The 19,027-nt window shown below is 40.6% G+C and overlaps 1 protein-coding gene across 3 annotated transcripts in view; it reads left to right on the top strand.

Annotated features, from left to right (window-relative positions):
* The window catches only part of arid3a (AT-rich interactive domain 3A), a 44,214-nt gene that overhangs the window by 11,274 nt on the left and 13,913 nt on the right, over nucleotides 1-19,027 (top strand). For all 3 annotated transcript variants that reach the window (XM_086223749.1, XM_086223747.1, XM_086223748.1), the window contains exons 2-3: nucleotides 5,007-5,744; nucleotides 5,828-6,110. In XM_086223749.1, the coding sequence (XP_086079875.1) occupies nucleotides 5,401-5,744; nucleotides 5,828-6,110 (627 nt within the window). In that variant the 5' untranslated portion in view covers nucleotides 5,007-5,400. The remainder of the gene's footprint in view (nucleotides 1-5,006; nucleotides 5,745-5,827; nucleotides 6,111-19,027) is intronic.

Below are 19,027 nucleotides of genomic sequence, written 5' to 3'. Positions count from 1 at the left end.
GCTGTAGTTTAGATATTGAATGTCTTATGACCTCAGCCAAGGTCCGGGTATTCATAGTGTTTGAAAAGGAGATACCTAAGATGAGCTCCAGCCATTTTACTCACGCTTACAAACACAGTTCTTAGCTGTATACCCCGGTGTTCCAGTGCTAGTTTGTTGATTGTAATAATGATAAAAGATTACTGTTGAGAGCTGCTGCTACAAAGACCAAGTCAAATTCCCAAAGTCACATGTAAATAGTTTTTGTATTTGGGATTTATGTGCAATCCAACACAACATGAATAACAAAATGCTCTTTTTATTTGTTTTGTTATGCACACATAAGATTAGCATTTTATTGAAGTACCAGTAAAGTGTGAACAGCTAGAGGGGCAAAAGCCTGTGTTCTCCTGTTGCTGGTGTTTACTGAGGTTGAGCAGTAGATTGAATGATGACATCAGCTGTAGTAGTGGAAACAAAAACCCTCAAAACACAGACTAAATGATTAGTACCTGACCACTGACCGTCCACAGCTTAGCTGTCAGCACATACATACACGTGCTGTACATTTGACATGTGACTTTATCTCATGATCGTTCCATTGCATTAAAAGGCTTGTTCGTTCATTTCGGGGAAGTGGGCAGAACATATATAGTGGCGCAATGTTATTTGCACCATCTCGCATGTAGAAAATCATGATGCTTACGATGAACAGTGGCATGAAACAAAGCAACCACTTCTGCTTCCTTCTGCACAGGAAGAGTCGACAGAAAGCTTTGTTGTAATCACTTCTGTCTTTGAAATGAAATGAAATGACATATGTGACACACCAAGAGATGGGAGATAGGAAGGGGGGAGGGGATGTCAGAGATGATCGTCGTTTGTTGCATATAATATCGCGTGCATATGTACTGCATGTGTGGTCTGGGTACTCCAAAGGTGTCGTGCCTAAGGCCTTAGTGCATTTTAATTAAGTCACTTTGACTCTAGTTCAGATGTAATAGTCAGACTTGAGGTAGATAGATATCCACATTCTAGCTGATTCCTGACTGATTTATCTCTAAGCTCACCCAAAGGCAAATAACTCTTTAATTTAGTCTAATTACCATTTGACTACTCTAAGAGTAAAATTACGACAAACATAACTCTACAGACCAGTCTTAAATCTCTGTGCAGCCGTTCCTTTATTTCTTTTCCACTTCAAGCCCCCACTCTCATGTTATTGCTGTCGTAATACAGACGAGTTGTATCAGTCAAGCCAGATCCAGTTAGGTAAAATGTTTTAATCCCGCCTAGACTGCTGCAGATCTCCTCATGACAACTGCAGCCGTTCACTTGTCCCTATATTGCCCTTAAAGAATTGAATGAATCAATATTGAATATCTATAGGCTGCCTCGCTGGCAGCATCTGTTCTGTCAGTTGTCACTTCCTTCACCCTCTGAGGAAGTTTCACAGCTCTTATTTCCTTGCACCACATTTCTCTGACATTCAGTTGTAGTATAGGGTGACTGATTTTCCTTCCTTGTGCGCACTGTGGCTAAAACATATCCACCATTTTCTGGTTCTTATCTTGTGTGTTTCGCATTTTCTTAGTTTAGTTTGATTTTAGTTCTGATTTTTCACCTGACAGCAAAAACTCCAGATTAGAGGCAAATTGGCAGAGGACACCAGCCGGGAGTAGTGAACTCTTAAAAACAGGCGGTGTAGTATAAATGACGTAGAGAGTCCACGTTAAAAATGGCAAGTTGCGTATTGTGAATTTGGCTTCAGGTAGCTAAACTTGTTCTGTCATAAATCTTTAGATGATTAGACCACTTGAGGAGCTGCAGGCTGTCAGCTGCATGTTGATTACCTCTGGATGGATGTTTTCCTCATACACGCCTTCATTGTCTTAGATAACAGGGCGTCTCCATTATGATGGATTTTTCCTCTTGATGAGAGATGTATTGCACTTTTTGTTACATCCTTTAAAAGAGGCACTTCGGCTTTTGTTTCTCACACATTTTCTGTTTTCAAATGTGTTGCAGCAACAGCAGAACCTGTTGTGTAACCTGCGTAAGCTGATCCCCCTGGAAACGAGTGCAGTGGAACAAATCATTGATTGCATTGTTAATGTACATTTACTCATGCAATGCGTCACTTGTGTCATAATTTCTTACAAATTTGAAATGTGTGATCTTATGTAAAGCCAGTTGATCTTGTAGATGAGTAATGGCTGAGTGGTAGGTAGTCTAGTTTCCAAGATCTCTAGACTTAGTCTAGATCTCAGTGTGTACCTCCAGTAAAGTGCGACTATCTGGATTCTTCTTGATGTTGCTCTTGTCTTCATGGATTCACGACTGTCGAAACACAAAATATGAAAAAACAGATTCCTTTGCTGTGAAAGGTAAAATAACATTTCATGGATGATGGAGAGACCAAAAGTAATACACTGTTCATTCTTCTCTTGTGTGCACAACATGCCAGCACTGTAATTATCTGAGTGTTACTGTGTTACTCTGAGGAATGTTTTTTTGTGTACTTCAAGTGGGTAGTTACCCAAGGGGACTGCACTCCTGACTCTCCCAAGAAAATACAGTTTAAAACGTAAAATATGCCCACCTTTTTTTATTATTTAGTTTTCAAAGAACAACTGGCCTCAGTGGTAAGCTGGCGTCACTTTTAAAAAAAAAATTTTTTTGCAGAAATGTTCTCTCTGCTCTCTCAATGCTATTTGGAGTATCACGTGTGTCCCTGACTCACCAGTAGCTGTGACTCACTCCTGCAAGCCTAAACAGCATTGTTCATTACAACTCAAACCTTGGATGTTTCCATCAATTTCAACATTCATGTGTCCAAACCAGGGTGTTTGAACGTCATCCCAAAAAAAATCCATAGTTTTCACCGATGATTTGTAACCGTTTTGGAAGACAGTACTCACTACAAATCTGCAACAGTTGCAACAGGGAAAGTGTCACGTTGATGATGATTCACCTGTCAAATGGGTGTCTCTTTCCGTGCCACTCATGTCACGCACCATTATTAAAGGATATGATCGACTGTTTATGAGCCAGGTAGACAGGGAGTGTGCTCAGGCTTTGTTGTGCAGCTGTTTTATTCGTTATGTGCTAACCATGTTGGTTTGCCATTTGATGTTTTTCTGAAACCATCAGGCACCATCAAAAAAATGTTCTTCTTGTAGATGAGGTGTCTATACAGCAATATTGTATATAGATTGCTTGTATATACCCAAGGATACAACCAAGGGACTGTTCTCTGATGACTGTCCACTTTTCTGACCATAATGTGTCATTAAATCAGCATAAAGGTGATCTCCGAGTGTGTGGACATGACTCGAGTGTGGAGTCAGGAAGCCAACTGACAGACACAGATGGGCAGTGTGGTGTTATTGATTTCTTATTTCTGATTTTTTTTTTTTCATGGAAAAAATACAGCTGTCAGAGAACTGCGACTCTTCACCATGAGCACACAGGTATTATATGAGCTCTGCAGCTCTATTTTTTTTTTTTATTTTAGAGAAGGAAATCAAGATTTTGATCATAAATTATGTATTAGGTCCCTACTCATCAGCAAGTCATCAGAATGATTGCTTTTATCAACTGATCCACCTGATCTGGGATTTTAAAAAGAAAAAAACTTTTCGCTTTAGCCCTTTCACTTTCTCATGCTGCACATTTACCAGAAAAGGATCTTTCTGTTAAGAAGGAATATTGACTAAAACAGACAACTGTTATTCTGAGAAGATTATATAACATTGTTTCCTTCATATTTATGTAGATTAGATTAGAAAATAATATCCTTGTGATTGAGCATTGGCTAATCTCAAGTGTCTCTGAGGTCATCACCTTTGAAAGATGATGGAGAAGTGGGAGGTTTTTGTAGATCTGCAATGTATCACTGCTGTTTTGTTTCAGCAGACTTGGAAAAAAAAAACACACTAGTGTAGTTGATTGTGTTAGTAGTGTGGATTAATCTGTACTTGGATTCATTATTCTTGCTTTCATTTAGAGTGTGCTCACAGTAAAAGTCCACAGTCAGTGCAGGTGTGTGTTTGTGTTTTAGTCACTGTAGCTGAGCCTGGTGGTATACAGTCAGTACAACCTCCTGTCATGACTTGTACTTGTGCATGTCCGGCACCTGCACTAAAAAAAAACATCCCCACGTGCAGTTGGCTCAGATTAATTTTTCCCTTTCTGACTGATCTGAATAACGGTTTCACCAAACCAAGACTCTTTTAGAATTTCACCTCATAAACGAATAAATGAAGAGTCAGCAGGATACATAGAAGACTACTTTGCATACCTGCCTACAGAAGCTGTAAACTCCATGCTGTCACATTTTAATTTGTAGAGAAACACGTCATTCCTGAATAAATAGAGCTGAATGTTAATTGTTTGTTTTAACTATCTTTTTACAATGTTTACTGACATTGCTCTATTTTTCTGTTGGGTTGAAATGTATCTAGGCCTAGAGCCAACCAGGTAAATAAACTGATAAACTGTTCTCTCTGAGATTTCACTTCCTCTTGTTTAGGTTAAGTTCTGTATGAGTCTGGTCTGGTATGTGGCAGTAGTCCTGCACATGTTGCACAATGGACATGAACTCAGGGACTGTGCTGATGCTTTATGTTGATCCAAACTGAAACTTGCATTTCTGTGTGAAATTAGACCTTCTCCCTCATTTTCTTAATCCTTGGTTTGAGTTGATGAGTGGTTCTGCTTTTTGGAAAACTTTTTTTTTTTTTTAACTCTGAAGGACAAATGGTGGTAACAGGGAGGCTGAGCCAATGCAAAAGCAAAAACAAAAACTATGATTTTAATCGTATAACTGGTGTTATCGGGTCAGTTGGGAATTCAGGAGAAGCTTTTGGTTTTTAAATCAGAACATAAGTATTTACTGCTGCTCTCAGGAAAGTTGTGAACCAGTTTTGGTGCTGCCACAATAAAAAAGCTTTTGCCCTTCAACCACGGGGGGTGATGTTAACACAGACAGGGGAAGTAAAACTGGTTTTCTTTCTCACCCACAGGTTTTTGTAGTGTGTCAATGCACACTTGCACTCCCACCTTCACTTCCACTGTTTGTGCCTCACTGAACGCTGCGACACTGCTCTGAAAAGTCAAGACACGAAAGAGGCTTCTGTCAAGAACCAGACCTCTGACTACATGTCGCAGACTCTTTAGCAACCCCCCTTCTCTTTCTCCACCTTCTTCCACTTCTCCTCAAGGACCATCATTTCTACATATCCATAGTCCACAACCTCCAACTAGCTCCTAGTTATTTCATCACATGTGCAATTTGCAATTGCACTCCCTGGGCAGAAGGATCAACAATCATCCCTCGACTGACCCCCGACTGGTGCTCCCTCAGTGGGGGAGGGAGGGTAAGGAAGGCAGCTCAACACTGTGCCGCTTTCCCTAGAGATGAAGTTGCAGGCTGTCATGGAGAACCTGCACAGGCAGCAGAGGGCCAAGCTGCTGATGGAGCAGCAACTGCAGCAGCAAGCCGCCGCACAACACACTCAGGTCCGCTCAGGTGGAGCAGGAGGAGGGGATGAGCCAATGGGCAGCCCAGCCCCGGAGGCCGAGCAGGCCCAGATGGCAGCACTGGCTGCCATGCGTGCTGCGGCGGCTGGGTTGCAGCGGGTGTCAGACAGCCCGATGTCAGAGCGCAGCAGCGGTGGTGTGGAGGATGGTGAAGATGATGACAATGAGGAAGGAGAGGAGCAATACAAAGATATGATGGGGTCAGATGAGGAGGAGCAGATGTAAGAACCAAATTCGTTGTAAATACTTTCATCTTCATTGATGTCTACTTTTAAAAGGAAAATATTGTTTTTAACACCCACAGCAAACAGAAATGGGATGAGGAGGACTTTGAAGGTGAGATGGACGAAGACTTTGATGATGATTTGGCAGAGGAGGGTCTGCCAACAGGCCACAATGCTGTGGTCCCTGGGAAAGGCATCCTCCTGCTGCCCCACCGCCAGCTCCACCCTCACTCTCAGCTCCTGAAGGTCCGTCCCAATGTTGAACAAGAACCTCGTGTAGCCATTCTGCCTCCACACGCCACACACAGTCACCTGGGCGGCCAGGACCATGGAGAATGGACCTACGAGGAGCAGTTCAGACAGGTAGGATTTGTTTAGATCCCTCTTCACGGGCCCAACCAGAGTGGAAACGTTGGTTTGGAATCAAATACATGGTTATACACATTATACAGAAAAAGACAGTCTGCTAAATTGAATTAGTATCTAGTCAACTAGCGTTTTCAGATATTCAAACTGTCATAAACTAACTTGGGTTGGTTGTATTAGGGAATGGAGATCAAAGCTCCCACTTAGCTGATGTGGAGTAGATACCTAAAACATCAGTGGCTACATCTGACCTTTTTACCCTCACATCGAAACTGCATGTCACTTTCTCAGCTGCACATGAAGTTATCCAGCCAGGGTGAGAAGTTAACACCAGCCTCTGGGCAAATGTTGATGAACCTTAATCCAGAGCGTTTATGTTTGTCTTTGACACCTGACATTCTGGCAGAGTACATGTGTTAAATCCACAGTCAGCTCAAACATTTGCTAACTACTGTGGTATACAATAAAAACGAGTTTCCGCCTGAATAATCAGCCTGCAAGCAAGGGAAGAAGCTGAGAGCAATGAGAGGATATAGTAGGGGATTATTTTTTAACAGCTTTACCATGCTGGTGTTTACTGTAAACATGCAAGTGGGCTGGATATTATGAGGGAGGCCCCAGTGGAATAAGATGGACTGTTAACGTGAAGAGGTTTAGGTCTGTCATCACTACATTTTGATGGAGGGCTTCTGTTCGCTGACTGAAAGAGAGACTGAGGAACGATGAAAAATCCTACTGGGTGCTACTGATGAGGAAAACATTATTGTATATAAATATTACATTTATTTGCCACATTAAACACAGTAGATGAAAAGTTCTATCAGTCACACCCAGCATCTATATCGAAGTAATGGAATATTAGTATTACCTTTTCTGACATTAAACAGAACATTTAGTGATTGTCATATCGTATTATGTCATAGTGATCATCATTGAAATTACATCCATCCATCCATTTTGTTAAGGGGGTGGGGCAGTGGGGCCCAGCTGACATTGGGTGAGAGGCGGGTTCACCCTGAACGGGTCACCAGTCCATCGCGGGGCAATCAGGAGCCATTAGGGTCTCAGTAACTTGCTCAAGGATACTTCAACATGGTCACCAGGGGAAGTGAGAGCCAACCATGTATATCTAGCTTGAAGCTAATGGTGCCTGATAGTCAGCAGCTACAAGGAACAGAAAAATTGTCCAAAAATGTCTGTTTATAAACTCTCAAGTGCACTTTCCAGTATGATTTACGTCTTCTTTATCCAGCCATATGCTCAATTTTTCCTGTTGTTTATTTTGGGTTGCAATTGGGAGCCATTAGCTTCAAGTTAAATACACATGACTGGCTTTTTCTGCATTTTGTAGTCACAAAGAAGTGATACAGTTGTGAAAAATGTCTTTGTGAACTCAAGACACCTATTTTTGAGAACTTGAAAGGCAAAAATGTACTTTTGGGAAAGGTTTCTCTTCAATCATCCTTACCAGAATTCATGTATCAGTGAAACACTTGCATCAGCTCCTGTGTAGAGGCTAGGGACTAAACCACGGATTAAAGTGATGCATCTACTGAGCCACCATCTAATGCAAAGGTACCTTAAATTATATGATGAAAGGCTCTATTGAAATGCAAACACTCATGGCCTGCAGAAACATTACAGACCATAAATCATACTTGATAGGTAGAACAGTAGCTTTTGTTTTGTCTGAGCAGCAACTTGATTTTTTAACTCTTTGATAGCTCTTTTAGAACCGATAGCTGGTTTGGGATCTTTTCCTTCATGTAAATTTGAATGAATGTCTTCCCTATGTTTGTGATACAGAATGCAAATAAACACATTGCTTGCTGGGTACATGTGTTTCATTTTATAAACCCAACCATAGATTCTGTAATTTAAGGCCTATTCCTTGTAATGACAGAGTATATGGAACATAATTCCTTTAAAATGTATGCTTTGGTTCTCCAAATAGTTCACCACTCCCTCTGTTAAGCTCTGTGTGACTTCAGTTGATACTCTCACTTCACAGTTGGTGTTTTTCATACATCAGGTAGAAAATACAGAGCGTTTTTATCATAACATGTCAGCAGTTAATCATGTAAGCATGAATTAAGTACAATGGACAGTTATATAATCGAGACAGCCAGTATCTTGACTGCAAAGATGGTGTTACCCAATCCATTGTTGTTTAAAATCTGTACCACGCCTACACAGTCACACTCCTTTAACTATGGAGACAGATTAGGGTAGAAGACCAAACTGCACGATAGTATTTGCAACGACTGTCACATATATGTCATGCTAGACAGACGGGGCAACTTTTTGTTGGGCAGACATGTCTCCACACCTCCTTAATACATAATAGTTGCAATATTGGGAACCCAGTAATATTCACTCTGGACGATAATGGTGAAGATTTTGTGGCAATGAGCAGTGACTGTAGTGTGACCAGCCTGTGATTGTAAAGATGGATGATTATAACCTCGTGCAAATCAAACTCAGTCATTCAAGCCTTAATTTGTGTTTGGTGTGTGATTTTTGTTTAGTTTCTTCTCTCTTTAGCCTAAACCCACATTTTGTGGTTTCTTCTCATCGTGTGAAAGGAGGCAGTAGTACAGGGATGGGTTTTTTTTTCAGTACAGGGTTATCACAAGGACCAAGAGTTGATGCCAAAATTCTGAAAATGTGACAACAGTAGTTGTTTTTTTAATTTCTCTGTACAATAAACATGCTATATTGCAAATGGTGTCATAACAGGTCTGCCTGTGTATTTGGGGAAAAGCAACTATGGAGACAACAGGGATTCTGGTAGTGTAGCAAGCGTGCGTGAGATCATGAGCTTATTTTAGCTTCTGTGCTATGCTATTGTGTTGCGGGCTGAGCTATCAATGCTGAAACTCTTCAAGAACTGAGCCTTGTTTTCTACTGCCGAAAGTGAATGGAGTAGCCCTGAAGGCATCCAGCAACAACTTCAATGTAGGCTCACTTAAGGTGGACTGACCTTTTTAGGTGGTCTAGCTATTTTCTTTTAGTGAGGAAGCCTGTCTTTTTTTGTTTGTTTGTTTGTTTGTTTGTTTGTTTTGGCTTGGCATGGAACATAGCTTGGGAGCAGCAAACCCCAGAAGTTCTTGCAATGTTCATCGTTCTAATTCTAGCATATTATCAGATTTTTTAATCTTTATACTGATATCGGTATTGGCATAAAAGCTGGGCTGGACTGTTACAGTCATAATTGTAATCAGGCCTGCAGTGTGTTATTTGTGATTTGAATGCATTTTATTGCTGAAATTCTGGAAGCACACAACTTAAAGCTCAAGATCACGACTTCCAGTACATTAGTTTATGTTTAGGTTGAGCGCTATGGAGGGCACTTGGTGGGGAGGAAAGAGTTAAGGCTGTACAGTTTATTTTGGGCAGGTGGGTGGAGGCTGTTGGAATGTGCCTGAGGGAGGGTGATAATGTGGCCACTTGGAACCCCAAATCCTCAGCAGAAACCTTGTGTGCCTCTATCAGTTGATAGCAGTCAGAGCTCTTCCAACTGAAAACTGTCCTTTGTCTTTCTTATTTGAAGTCATAGTAGTTGCACAATGTCTCCATCTCTCCTTTTCTTAACTTTTTCAAGCAATATTAAAGTTTCAGTAAAAATGGGTTTAGGGTGGGGAAATAAAGAAAATGTTGGCAGAGGAGAATAACATTTAAAAAAGAACATGTGCAAAATACAACAGCGGGACTGGACTGCAGCAACACAATGACAAGTACTAATGGATTAATTAATGAAAATACGGTAAAATTAGTTTTTATTCAAATTAAAATAAAGTTCATGAATACATTAAGTATGGATACATCAATGTTTGTTTTGCCGTGTAGGTGAGTAAACGGTCTCACAAATCCTACAGTTAGGTGAGGTTTGCCCCAGGCTGGTACACATCAGCCAATCAGCATTCCTGGTGGATCATCTGGCCTCCACTTCCTCTCTGTCTACTCTCTACTGAAAGGTTATCTGAGCTTAATGATCAGCCCAGGTCAGGCCCTGAGGTGCTGTCTAAGTGTCCTCTAATTTAATAGCAAGATTATTGGTCACTTTTCTATATTTATAATTTAGGTTAAATAATGATTTACGTGTTTGTCACCAGTACCAACATTTACGTAGTCTTTCTAAAACAATTAGAAATTTGATGAACTGCCTCAGATACGTAGAATCCGACTCCTCACTGTACCTTACGCTGCCCAACACACCTTTAGGAGGTGAGTCAACCAATCGTGTAATCTATACTCTAGAGACACTGGTAGTTAGTTGCTCTTGTAACCCCAAAGTAGCACTCACTCTCAATATTGTTTAATTAGCCTATCATACCTTCAGAATTGTGGTACAAACGCCACATGCCCCTTTATAAACAATATCCTCCTCAGGCCAGAAATGGTCTGGAGGCCATGCAGAGCCTTTGAAGTTTCCTCTCCTGTGCCTCTGTCTGCTCTTTACACCAGCAGCTGGGCAGATGGAGCCCAGATGGACAGTAAAGTAAGGGTGTCTTTAAAAATTCATGAAACTCACCATGATCAGGGTGAATGGAGGGCAGTTGGCATTAAACATTAAATTGCTCACACAAACACATACGCATTCACACACACACACACACACACACACACACACACACACACACACACACACACAAACAGGGGGGAGGGGGCTGTTAGTGACTACAGGAAGTATAGCCTGAATGAGAGCCAATAGGGAGCGACACTTATTGGGATTGCCCGTCAGGTTTCTGCTGATACAGCTGTCTGATAAGTGCCTGTTGGGTTTATATTCCACTGCAGTTTTCATAAAAGCCTTTTGATCTGCCTTTGTGTTTTATGAATAGGTCTGGCTGGGTTGTTTTTGCATGTTATATGAACTTCTGTATTTTCACTGCAGTGAATTTTTATTTTTTAAAAATTCAAGTCCAATTGAGATTGATGTGAAATCTACTGAGAAATGTATTTTAGATGTTTAAAGAAAACCTTATACCAAACACTTGTTGATAGTCACACAATAATATACAACAAGAATGTATTTTGATATTATTTATATTATTTTCTCTAAGTTATAGCTCATTTCCCTTTTTAATGCCCAGGTCCCCTCATTTTTTACCTTTTGATCAGGAAACACTGAAAAACTATGTAAAATTTTGCATTATTTTTTTCAAGCACTATTGATAAAAGTACTTCTATAGTTACTTGGATTTAAGTCCATCAACTCCTACAAAGTGTTATAAAGCCTTGAGCTTGGTGTAGTTCAAAAATGTTTGATGTCGTCACCCGTACTGAAGGGCTCATTTTCAATACCGATGAAAAACAACTGATCTTTGATTTACCATCAAGTTCCCTTGCATTTTCACACATTCAAAACACTGTCAGAACATGACAGTCCAAACCAATTGACCAAAAGGTGTAATTTGTCTCTTTCAACCCTTTTAACACAATCGCATTTTTTTCCCCACAGAAAGCCATTTTACGACATTAGTTATTAGTTAATTAGACAGTTTATTAGACTCTAGATTGACTCTTTAAGTGTTTAAATTTGTTCTTGAATTACGAGCCATTACAATAATCAGTAGTATTGAAGCTATTTGGTCAATTCCATAAAAGTATCAAAAAGTTTAATACCGAGCATTATTAAGTGCATCATCAGCAATCGGGTTTCCTAATTTGAGTCAGCAGTTATTAAAAGAATCAGCACTGGAAGGGTTTGAGTGAGTTTTTAGTACAATGCCTACAGAAACCCTGGTGCATTGGTGTGTTAAACAAAAGGAAAACAAGTTAATGGGGCCTGTTCATATTGGGAAAACAAAGGCAGCAGCATGGAAAGCCCTATCAGAGTGTTCCTGTCAAGTTGTGGAGAAACGGCACAGGAAGGGAACGGGTGTGAGGGAAAAGGAAAAGAGAGCCAGTTGGTGTTGAGCTTTGAACCTGTGCCAATAGGAGTGTGCAGTACATGCACATTTAGACTGAGGCACTGCTTAGCATTTGAATCGCATCCAGCGCCCAGTGTGCAGCATGCAGCTGATGTCACATCGTTGTACTGCCATAGGAATTGTGGAAATGGGCAGGCGCTCAGTAAGGGGGGTTACAGTAGAAATGTAAACAAAGATTGGGATCCAGTTGAGACAAGGTCTTTCTTCCTGTCTCTTATTCGGCTGTTTTTTTTTTTTTTAAATTTCATTTTGACAAATTCTTTGATGATTGTGTGCTCCTGCAAGCCTCCTGACATCCATTTGTATACGCCTTCTTTAGGAATGAGGAAATGAACATTCATTATGTAACCTGTAGACACTCAGATACCCTACATCCTTCATTGTGTTTGCCACTGGTATGCCAGTCTTATTTTTAATCTATCCTGTCTTCCTTTCTAAACAACATGTGTCAGTGCTTCGCCTTCTTCTCCTTCTTTCTTACCCTGTTCACATTAGTAACCCTGCATTGTAGCCTTGTGTCTTTATATAAGCACAGAAGAATACAGATGCTGAATGGTTGGAGATGTCATTGGACAAAAGTTGCATCTTTTCAACAATTCCATGGAAGGCATTCACTTGAACAAAAGCAGCCAATGTGTGCTGTTGCCTTTAGATGCTTTTGAAAAGGTTGCATGTGTTGAAAGCTTTGATTCTTGAAATAATCGCTTATGAGACAGGTCAAACACGGAGATACTTGGCTGCACATTTTCAAGGGTAGCAGTGGGAAATACACAACATGAAAAAAAGGGCTGTAAATAGCTGCGCAGTGAATAGTCCAAATAGGATGCTGAGCAGGGGGCGGCACTTGTCCCTGCAGCATAAAGAAACCTATTAGTGTTTTGATCCAGTCTCAGTCTTGGAGGCACATTTGACCTCTATGACAAAACCTTTCTTTATTGTGTGGCTCTGATGGGAGATGTCACTATAGACACAAACATCTACTCTTAACATACAGTACATCTCACACATATGAGCAGATGAACAGATAACTGGCCCTTTTTCTCTGCAGTTATTTTTACATCAGATCAGGAAGTCCTCATGTGAAACTCGTACCCCTTTCCTACTGCCTACACTTATGTAGTTTTTTATAGTTTGGGGCTGAGCTTATAAGAAGTTGAAATGTAAAAATCCAACCGCTGTAGCAGTATTCAAAAGAGAGATTGAGTTATTGCTTTAGAGCAAACTGAATAACACCCACCTAGATCAGGTTGGGGCAAGCTTGGCCACGTGGGAGCAGCATCCCTTCCTCTGATGTCTGTCATGTATGGGGCTGGTTGGGCCTGATATGTTTTTAAAACCACTGTTGTCAGCCACTAAACTCACTGCCCTACCCTTCCATCAACCTGAGTGACAGTGTAAGCAAAATGCCCCTTACCGCCTTCGAGGTCAATTAAACATCTCCCTACATGTCTGCATCCTGTTTGCATACAGTACATGCACTGTTACAGATTGCCCCCCTGAAACAGGGACGCCCATATTGAGGCGTGTGGACCAAACATGGCCTGTGCTACCTTTGTTTTGGCTCACCAAGTAGTTGGTCAAGCCATCGGGCTCACCATGAATTTAACAGCAAGAGGGGATGATTCATTTCTGCTGTTTACTGGGGCACGTGGCAGTTCTATATCTGACCACAGTTTTTCCCCTCCATATCCGTCTCAATCCATGCGCGATCTGGCTGAAATCTTTCGTTCATTATGAGTAGAAAACTGATTTGAAAATACAAATCCTGTTTAGATAATCGTGAGATCTTGAATTATGCTGAAAAGGTCATGGCTTATTGTGACATCAATTATATGATGCCTCTTTCAACACAGCAGTCTGGCCCTGCCCTGGTTTGGCATCTATCTTTGTGATACTAGTCATTAGCTGTGCAGTTACAACAGATTGCTCACAGATACATACATCATGTTCTCGAGGGCCTGGGAAAGCCTGCTGCTATTCAGCTTTGATTCTTATCCAAATCTATGGCACAAGGCGAGGTATCTGATGGTAGCGAGCTGGAATGGAGTGCATGTAAGCGCTGAATAGTGCTCATACTGGTTTCATGTCCTGCCTTCATCAACTGTTTTTCACCTTCCTGCCCTGTCAGCAGAGGATACTGTATATCAGTTATAGCCAACTGAAGCTGAGCATTAAAACCCTTGGCAAAGCCCTGCTACTGACACCTAAGTTTCACCCTGTCACACCTTACACCAGTCCTGTCCTCATGGGCAGTAGAGTTTTGCTGGCATTATTGAATATCCAGAATTATATTCATGCTCAAGCAAAGTCATTTAGGGAAATAACAGACTGGCTATTGATAAAAATATTCTACTGTCTGGCTCAGGTAGAAACCAGAGAGAGAAACATAACAGACCAGTTAATAAATAAATTTTAACATCATTAGCAAAAAATTTGTAAAAGCTTTGACATTTACTGAAGTAGTTAATCAAGGCCGTGTGCGGCACCCTGAAGCGAAGATGGCTGTTTGCCAGGGACTTGCGAAGAACTAGTGTCACACCACAGTTAACATATTCAAATACTGCTCCTCATCTTCTTTTCCTTTTTTTTCTTCGTTAAGTGTGACTGTGACAGATAAAGCTGCTTCAGCTCAGTCAGTCACAGAGCTGTTTTGTGTCGTCAGTTCTTCAGCTCTCTTCCTCGTCCTCAGTCAATGCTGTTTGAGTTAAGGGGTCAGCTGGTCAGCCCGGATTATGATGCGTTTGATCCTGCCTGTCAATAAAACACTGTTCAATGCATCTGCAATCAGACAGATCTATTGTTGCTGTTAATTGTGTGCCTGAGGTGGTGGTGGTGGTGGGGGGTGCACAGGACTCGTGGAGAGAAGACAAAGATGGATTCACTATGGCTGTCAGGTTATGGAGACATGTTGGTGCAGTTTCTGTCACATTACTGTTGACTCTGCTCACATTCTCCAGCTGAATTTAAGATGCATAGGGAAGCAATTACTATCAGGGTGACACAGTCGCGAGAAAGGGCTCTTTCCCAGTCAGTGGGCATATTGACAATAAATTTGTAGCACAATGTTTTTTTGGGGGGGGGGGGGTTGGTTGTTCAATGACATTATTAGATTAGTCTGTTGTGCTCAGTAGGTTCCAGGAGTTGTTTAGCAATAAAGCTTTGTGTCTTAACCTTTTCAGTGGTTGCCATGTGTCTGTTTCATTGATCTGCTCTTAAGAAAATTGGTGCACATGTGCTGCTTTTCATCAGACAAGAATGTGTCAGCTGGCTCCCTTACTCTTATATTGCATAGCAGCCCATTCTCTTTTATTGCATTTACAGACACAGATCTTCCTCATATGTCTGTCATGTTCTTTTTTTTTTTTTGCTGCAATGTCTTTGTCTGTCTGCTTCATAAAGAAGCCCCTACTGTCAGATTCTGAGCTTTGGATGCCAAAACAACACATACCAGTAGCTATGATACATAGTTAAATGTCAAGCAATGATACACATTTCGACGGGCTGAAATGTTTTGCTTTCATATTCCTAATGTCGGCACATCGTCTGGAAGTGATGTGCATCGTTACTGAAAACAATAGAACACAACCCATCATACATCAAGAGACATTCAAAATCAGTTGGGAGATAAATTTTAATATTTAATTTATCACCTGTATTAAAGGAGTAAAGGCTTCTTTCAAATTAAAATACAAATTGATAATCGTCTGCATAGGATACATCCTCTTGAGTGTTTTAAGACTGTTCAATGCCGCAGAATTAGATACGATGATGTGCAGGTTTATATCCATATATATATATATATATATATATATATATACACACACACACACACACACGTATACATATTTATCTATAGACAGTGTTATTCGCCTAAGATAAAAATAAAAATGAGGTTCTGTGGACCTGCCATCTCACTTCTTCCTCGAATCACATAATAACCTTGATAGGCAGAGTAATGCCTTCACCACAGTAAAATTTAATATAGGCCTTGCATGTAAACCAATTCAGTGAAATTCCTTCTATACACACAAGAATCTGTTTCCACCGAAGCTAAACTTCTGTGACCCTAAGGCTGATGAAACACCTTTTAGAAAGCTTGATTTCATTACCTACTCTGTGACGGCTTTCATTCGGAATATTTCAGATAGGAATAAAGAGGCACTGCAGTGGAAATGGATTTATGTAAACAGTCACAATGCAAGGGTTCCTTGTTCTCTTGTTCCCATTCGGTCATGATCAAACTGTTGTAAAAGTCACTGACATGTTATCTCATGAGCAAAGGCCGAGCACTGCATTACGCTATGGACACACTACTTTGTACGGTTCCTGCACATTAAAGACACTCATAAAGAGGCTTTGGTCTGAAACAATGCAGTGTTTGAATATGGCTGATCATGTGTTCATGGGCTGTATCAACACAGACCCCTTCGCTCCTGCTGGCTATGACTTACCTTCCCCCATTTTGATGCGTATGCCTGTGTTTACATTTTGTTGGGTAACATTCTATAAGTCTCCCCTGATCCTCTATATTAGCAGAGATACATGGATATATTTAGGCTTAAATGTCAGCAGCTTCATGTAAAAACAGTATTTTTCAGTTTCGGGTCAGGCAGGATAATGGAAGAAAATGTGTTCGGGCTATTTAATATATGGCATAGTGAAACTGGTCCATCAGCATCAAATTTAAAAGTCTTTTGTTTCTCTTGTGCTACAACTACTACACACTACTACTACGAATACTGCAGCTCTGTTAAACCTTGTTCTCTGTATTAAAAGCACTCCATGGAATGAAAGTTTGTCAATAAATAACACATCCAAAGCTCTCCAGTCATTTCTACATAGTCTGTAGATAAATAACAAACGGTGCATCCACTCTATATCAGTATACTCGACGCATGACATCCTACATTCATATATAAACTGAATGGTAAGCATCATCACCTCTAACTTCCCTAAATTGAGACATGGAGGTTATGTTATTGCTTCAATTCTCTAAAAATATGTAGCTATCAACTTTAGTTTGGAGAAAACCTCTTTTTTTTAAACTCAAATACACTATAGTTCCACACTTCACTGCACCACAGATGTTTCCTATATAGGAGCCAAGTCCCACAGAAAGATTACACATTAAAACAAGTAAATTAATAAGAAGCCATCTGCCTCTGAGCTCCTGAAAGAGAATTCTTAAAAGTTTCATTGAACTTTGACTTGTGTATGTATACGTGTTTGTGTGCATGTTAACTTCACCTCTAAGTGATTGGCGGGTGTAAGGGAGCGTGTAGACGATACCCCGGTCTCCTCTTAGTGTTGGTTTTCAGTTGCAAAGCCTTTATTATGTGCCATGTGACACTTGTGTGCCTCTGGCTTGCTAACCTCCATTTGCATTAACATTGAAGTGCCCCCCCCCCCCCACCCACACACACACACACACACACTCATACACACATGCATGCACACGCACACCTCCCTTATACAGTATCACCTACCAGCAGCACTTTCATGACTGCAAAGCTGTAGCAACAGGCTGCTCTTTGCTTACTGGTTACTTTTAGTATAAAACCATGTCTTCTGTGTCTGTGGCCTGATTAGAATTTATCTGCAGATGGGCAGTAGCTAACCTACATACACAGCTTGGAAGGGAAACACTACATACTTGTTATTCCATAGCGGTGAGGTCTAAAGTCAAGTATTTGATTAGTTTTCCCTTGTCACCATCACAAAATGTTGACTTTGATGCTGAAAATATTCATAAAATGTCAAAAAACTGTTTCCCATTAAATTAGCTGGATTTTAAAGTTCTCATCAGTTTTAATGTTTGGAGTGTTTTTTGTGAAAAGAAGGGGCAGGGACTGTTTTTCGGTAATACCAGTTCGCCTAGTTTCTAGCTGATTATCTTGTTTCTTGCTGTGTATCTGAAAAGAAGAGCTTTAATCTAGGAGGGGCCACAGCCCCAACACACATGTTATAGACGTGGAAAGTTGTATAAGCCTACTCCAACCACACCTAACTGTGTCTGATAAGGTATGTGTGCGGGGGTGGGAGCTTTAATGTGCATAAGGGTTATTATATACATTGAGAGAAACAGAAAGGGATAGAAACTGATAGAGGTCTAAGGACAAAGAGAGGAAGAGGGAGAAAAAGATAGAAGATTGTAAGAAAAATAGACAAGAGGCTGACAAACACATAAAGGAAGACACAAAAAAGATCAAGACAGCAGAGAAAAGATGATGAGGGGTAGTGGGTGGTAGTGGTCTGACCGGTTGGATCGGATCTTGAATGGTTGCCTGTGGTCAACCAGGTGTCCCACTGTGATGACATCACCTCTGCAGTCAGAAGTGAGGCGTCCACCTCTCTTTAACTTGTAGTTTCTAGTTATTTGTCTCCATAATGCAACTGTTCCATTATCAGTTTCTGTCTTAGCCGTAGGTTGTCATTGTTTTTAAGTGAATGAATGAAGAGTGATGATGTGGACAAACCATTAGTCAAACATTTCTCTGACATTCATCACTTATGTAATAATATTTCCCACTCTGTTGCTTCATTTTCCTACTTTTTGCTGTAATAGAGTCATACAGTGAATATATTGAAATACCGTAGTTACCTTACGCTGCTTGTAGAAACATGCAGTTCATGCCTGTTTTTTCGCTGCGAGAGAGCATAACTTAGCCTCCGCAGTCTGTTGCCGCATCACCTCACTCGCAGTATTTAACTTCCCCTGTCATGTCACAACTGTCATTCTAGCAACACAATTGAGTTTGGCCAAATGTACGCGTGTAGAAATATGACAAACCTATATATCCTGATGCAGCTGATGTCTGGATCATTTGTGAATCAGACTTAACTCATTTTAAGGATTTAGTTTTATATTTTTTAGCATTTTATGTATGCTGATTTATTCCAGTTAAGGTATTTAGATCAATCTAACAATGAGAAAGTATTTTCAGATATTATTTTTATGGTTACAATCATGTAAACATG

Source organism: Aulostomus chinensis, chromosome 14 (genome assembly GCF_037954235.1).
Source record: "Aulostomus chinensis isolate RoL2024-O1b breed Wild chromosome 14, RoL_Achi_v1.0, whole genome shotgun sequence".
Lineage (NCBI taxonomy): Eukaryota > Metazoa > Chordata > Actinopteri > Syngnathiformes > Aulostomidae > Aulostomus > Aulostomus chinensis.
This window is presented reverse-complemented; position numbering and strand designations above follow the sequence as displayed.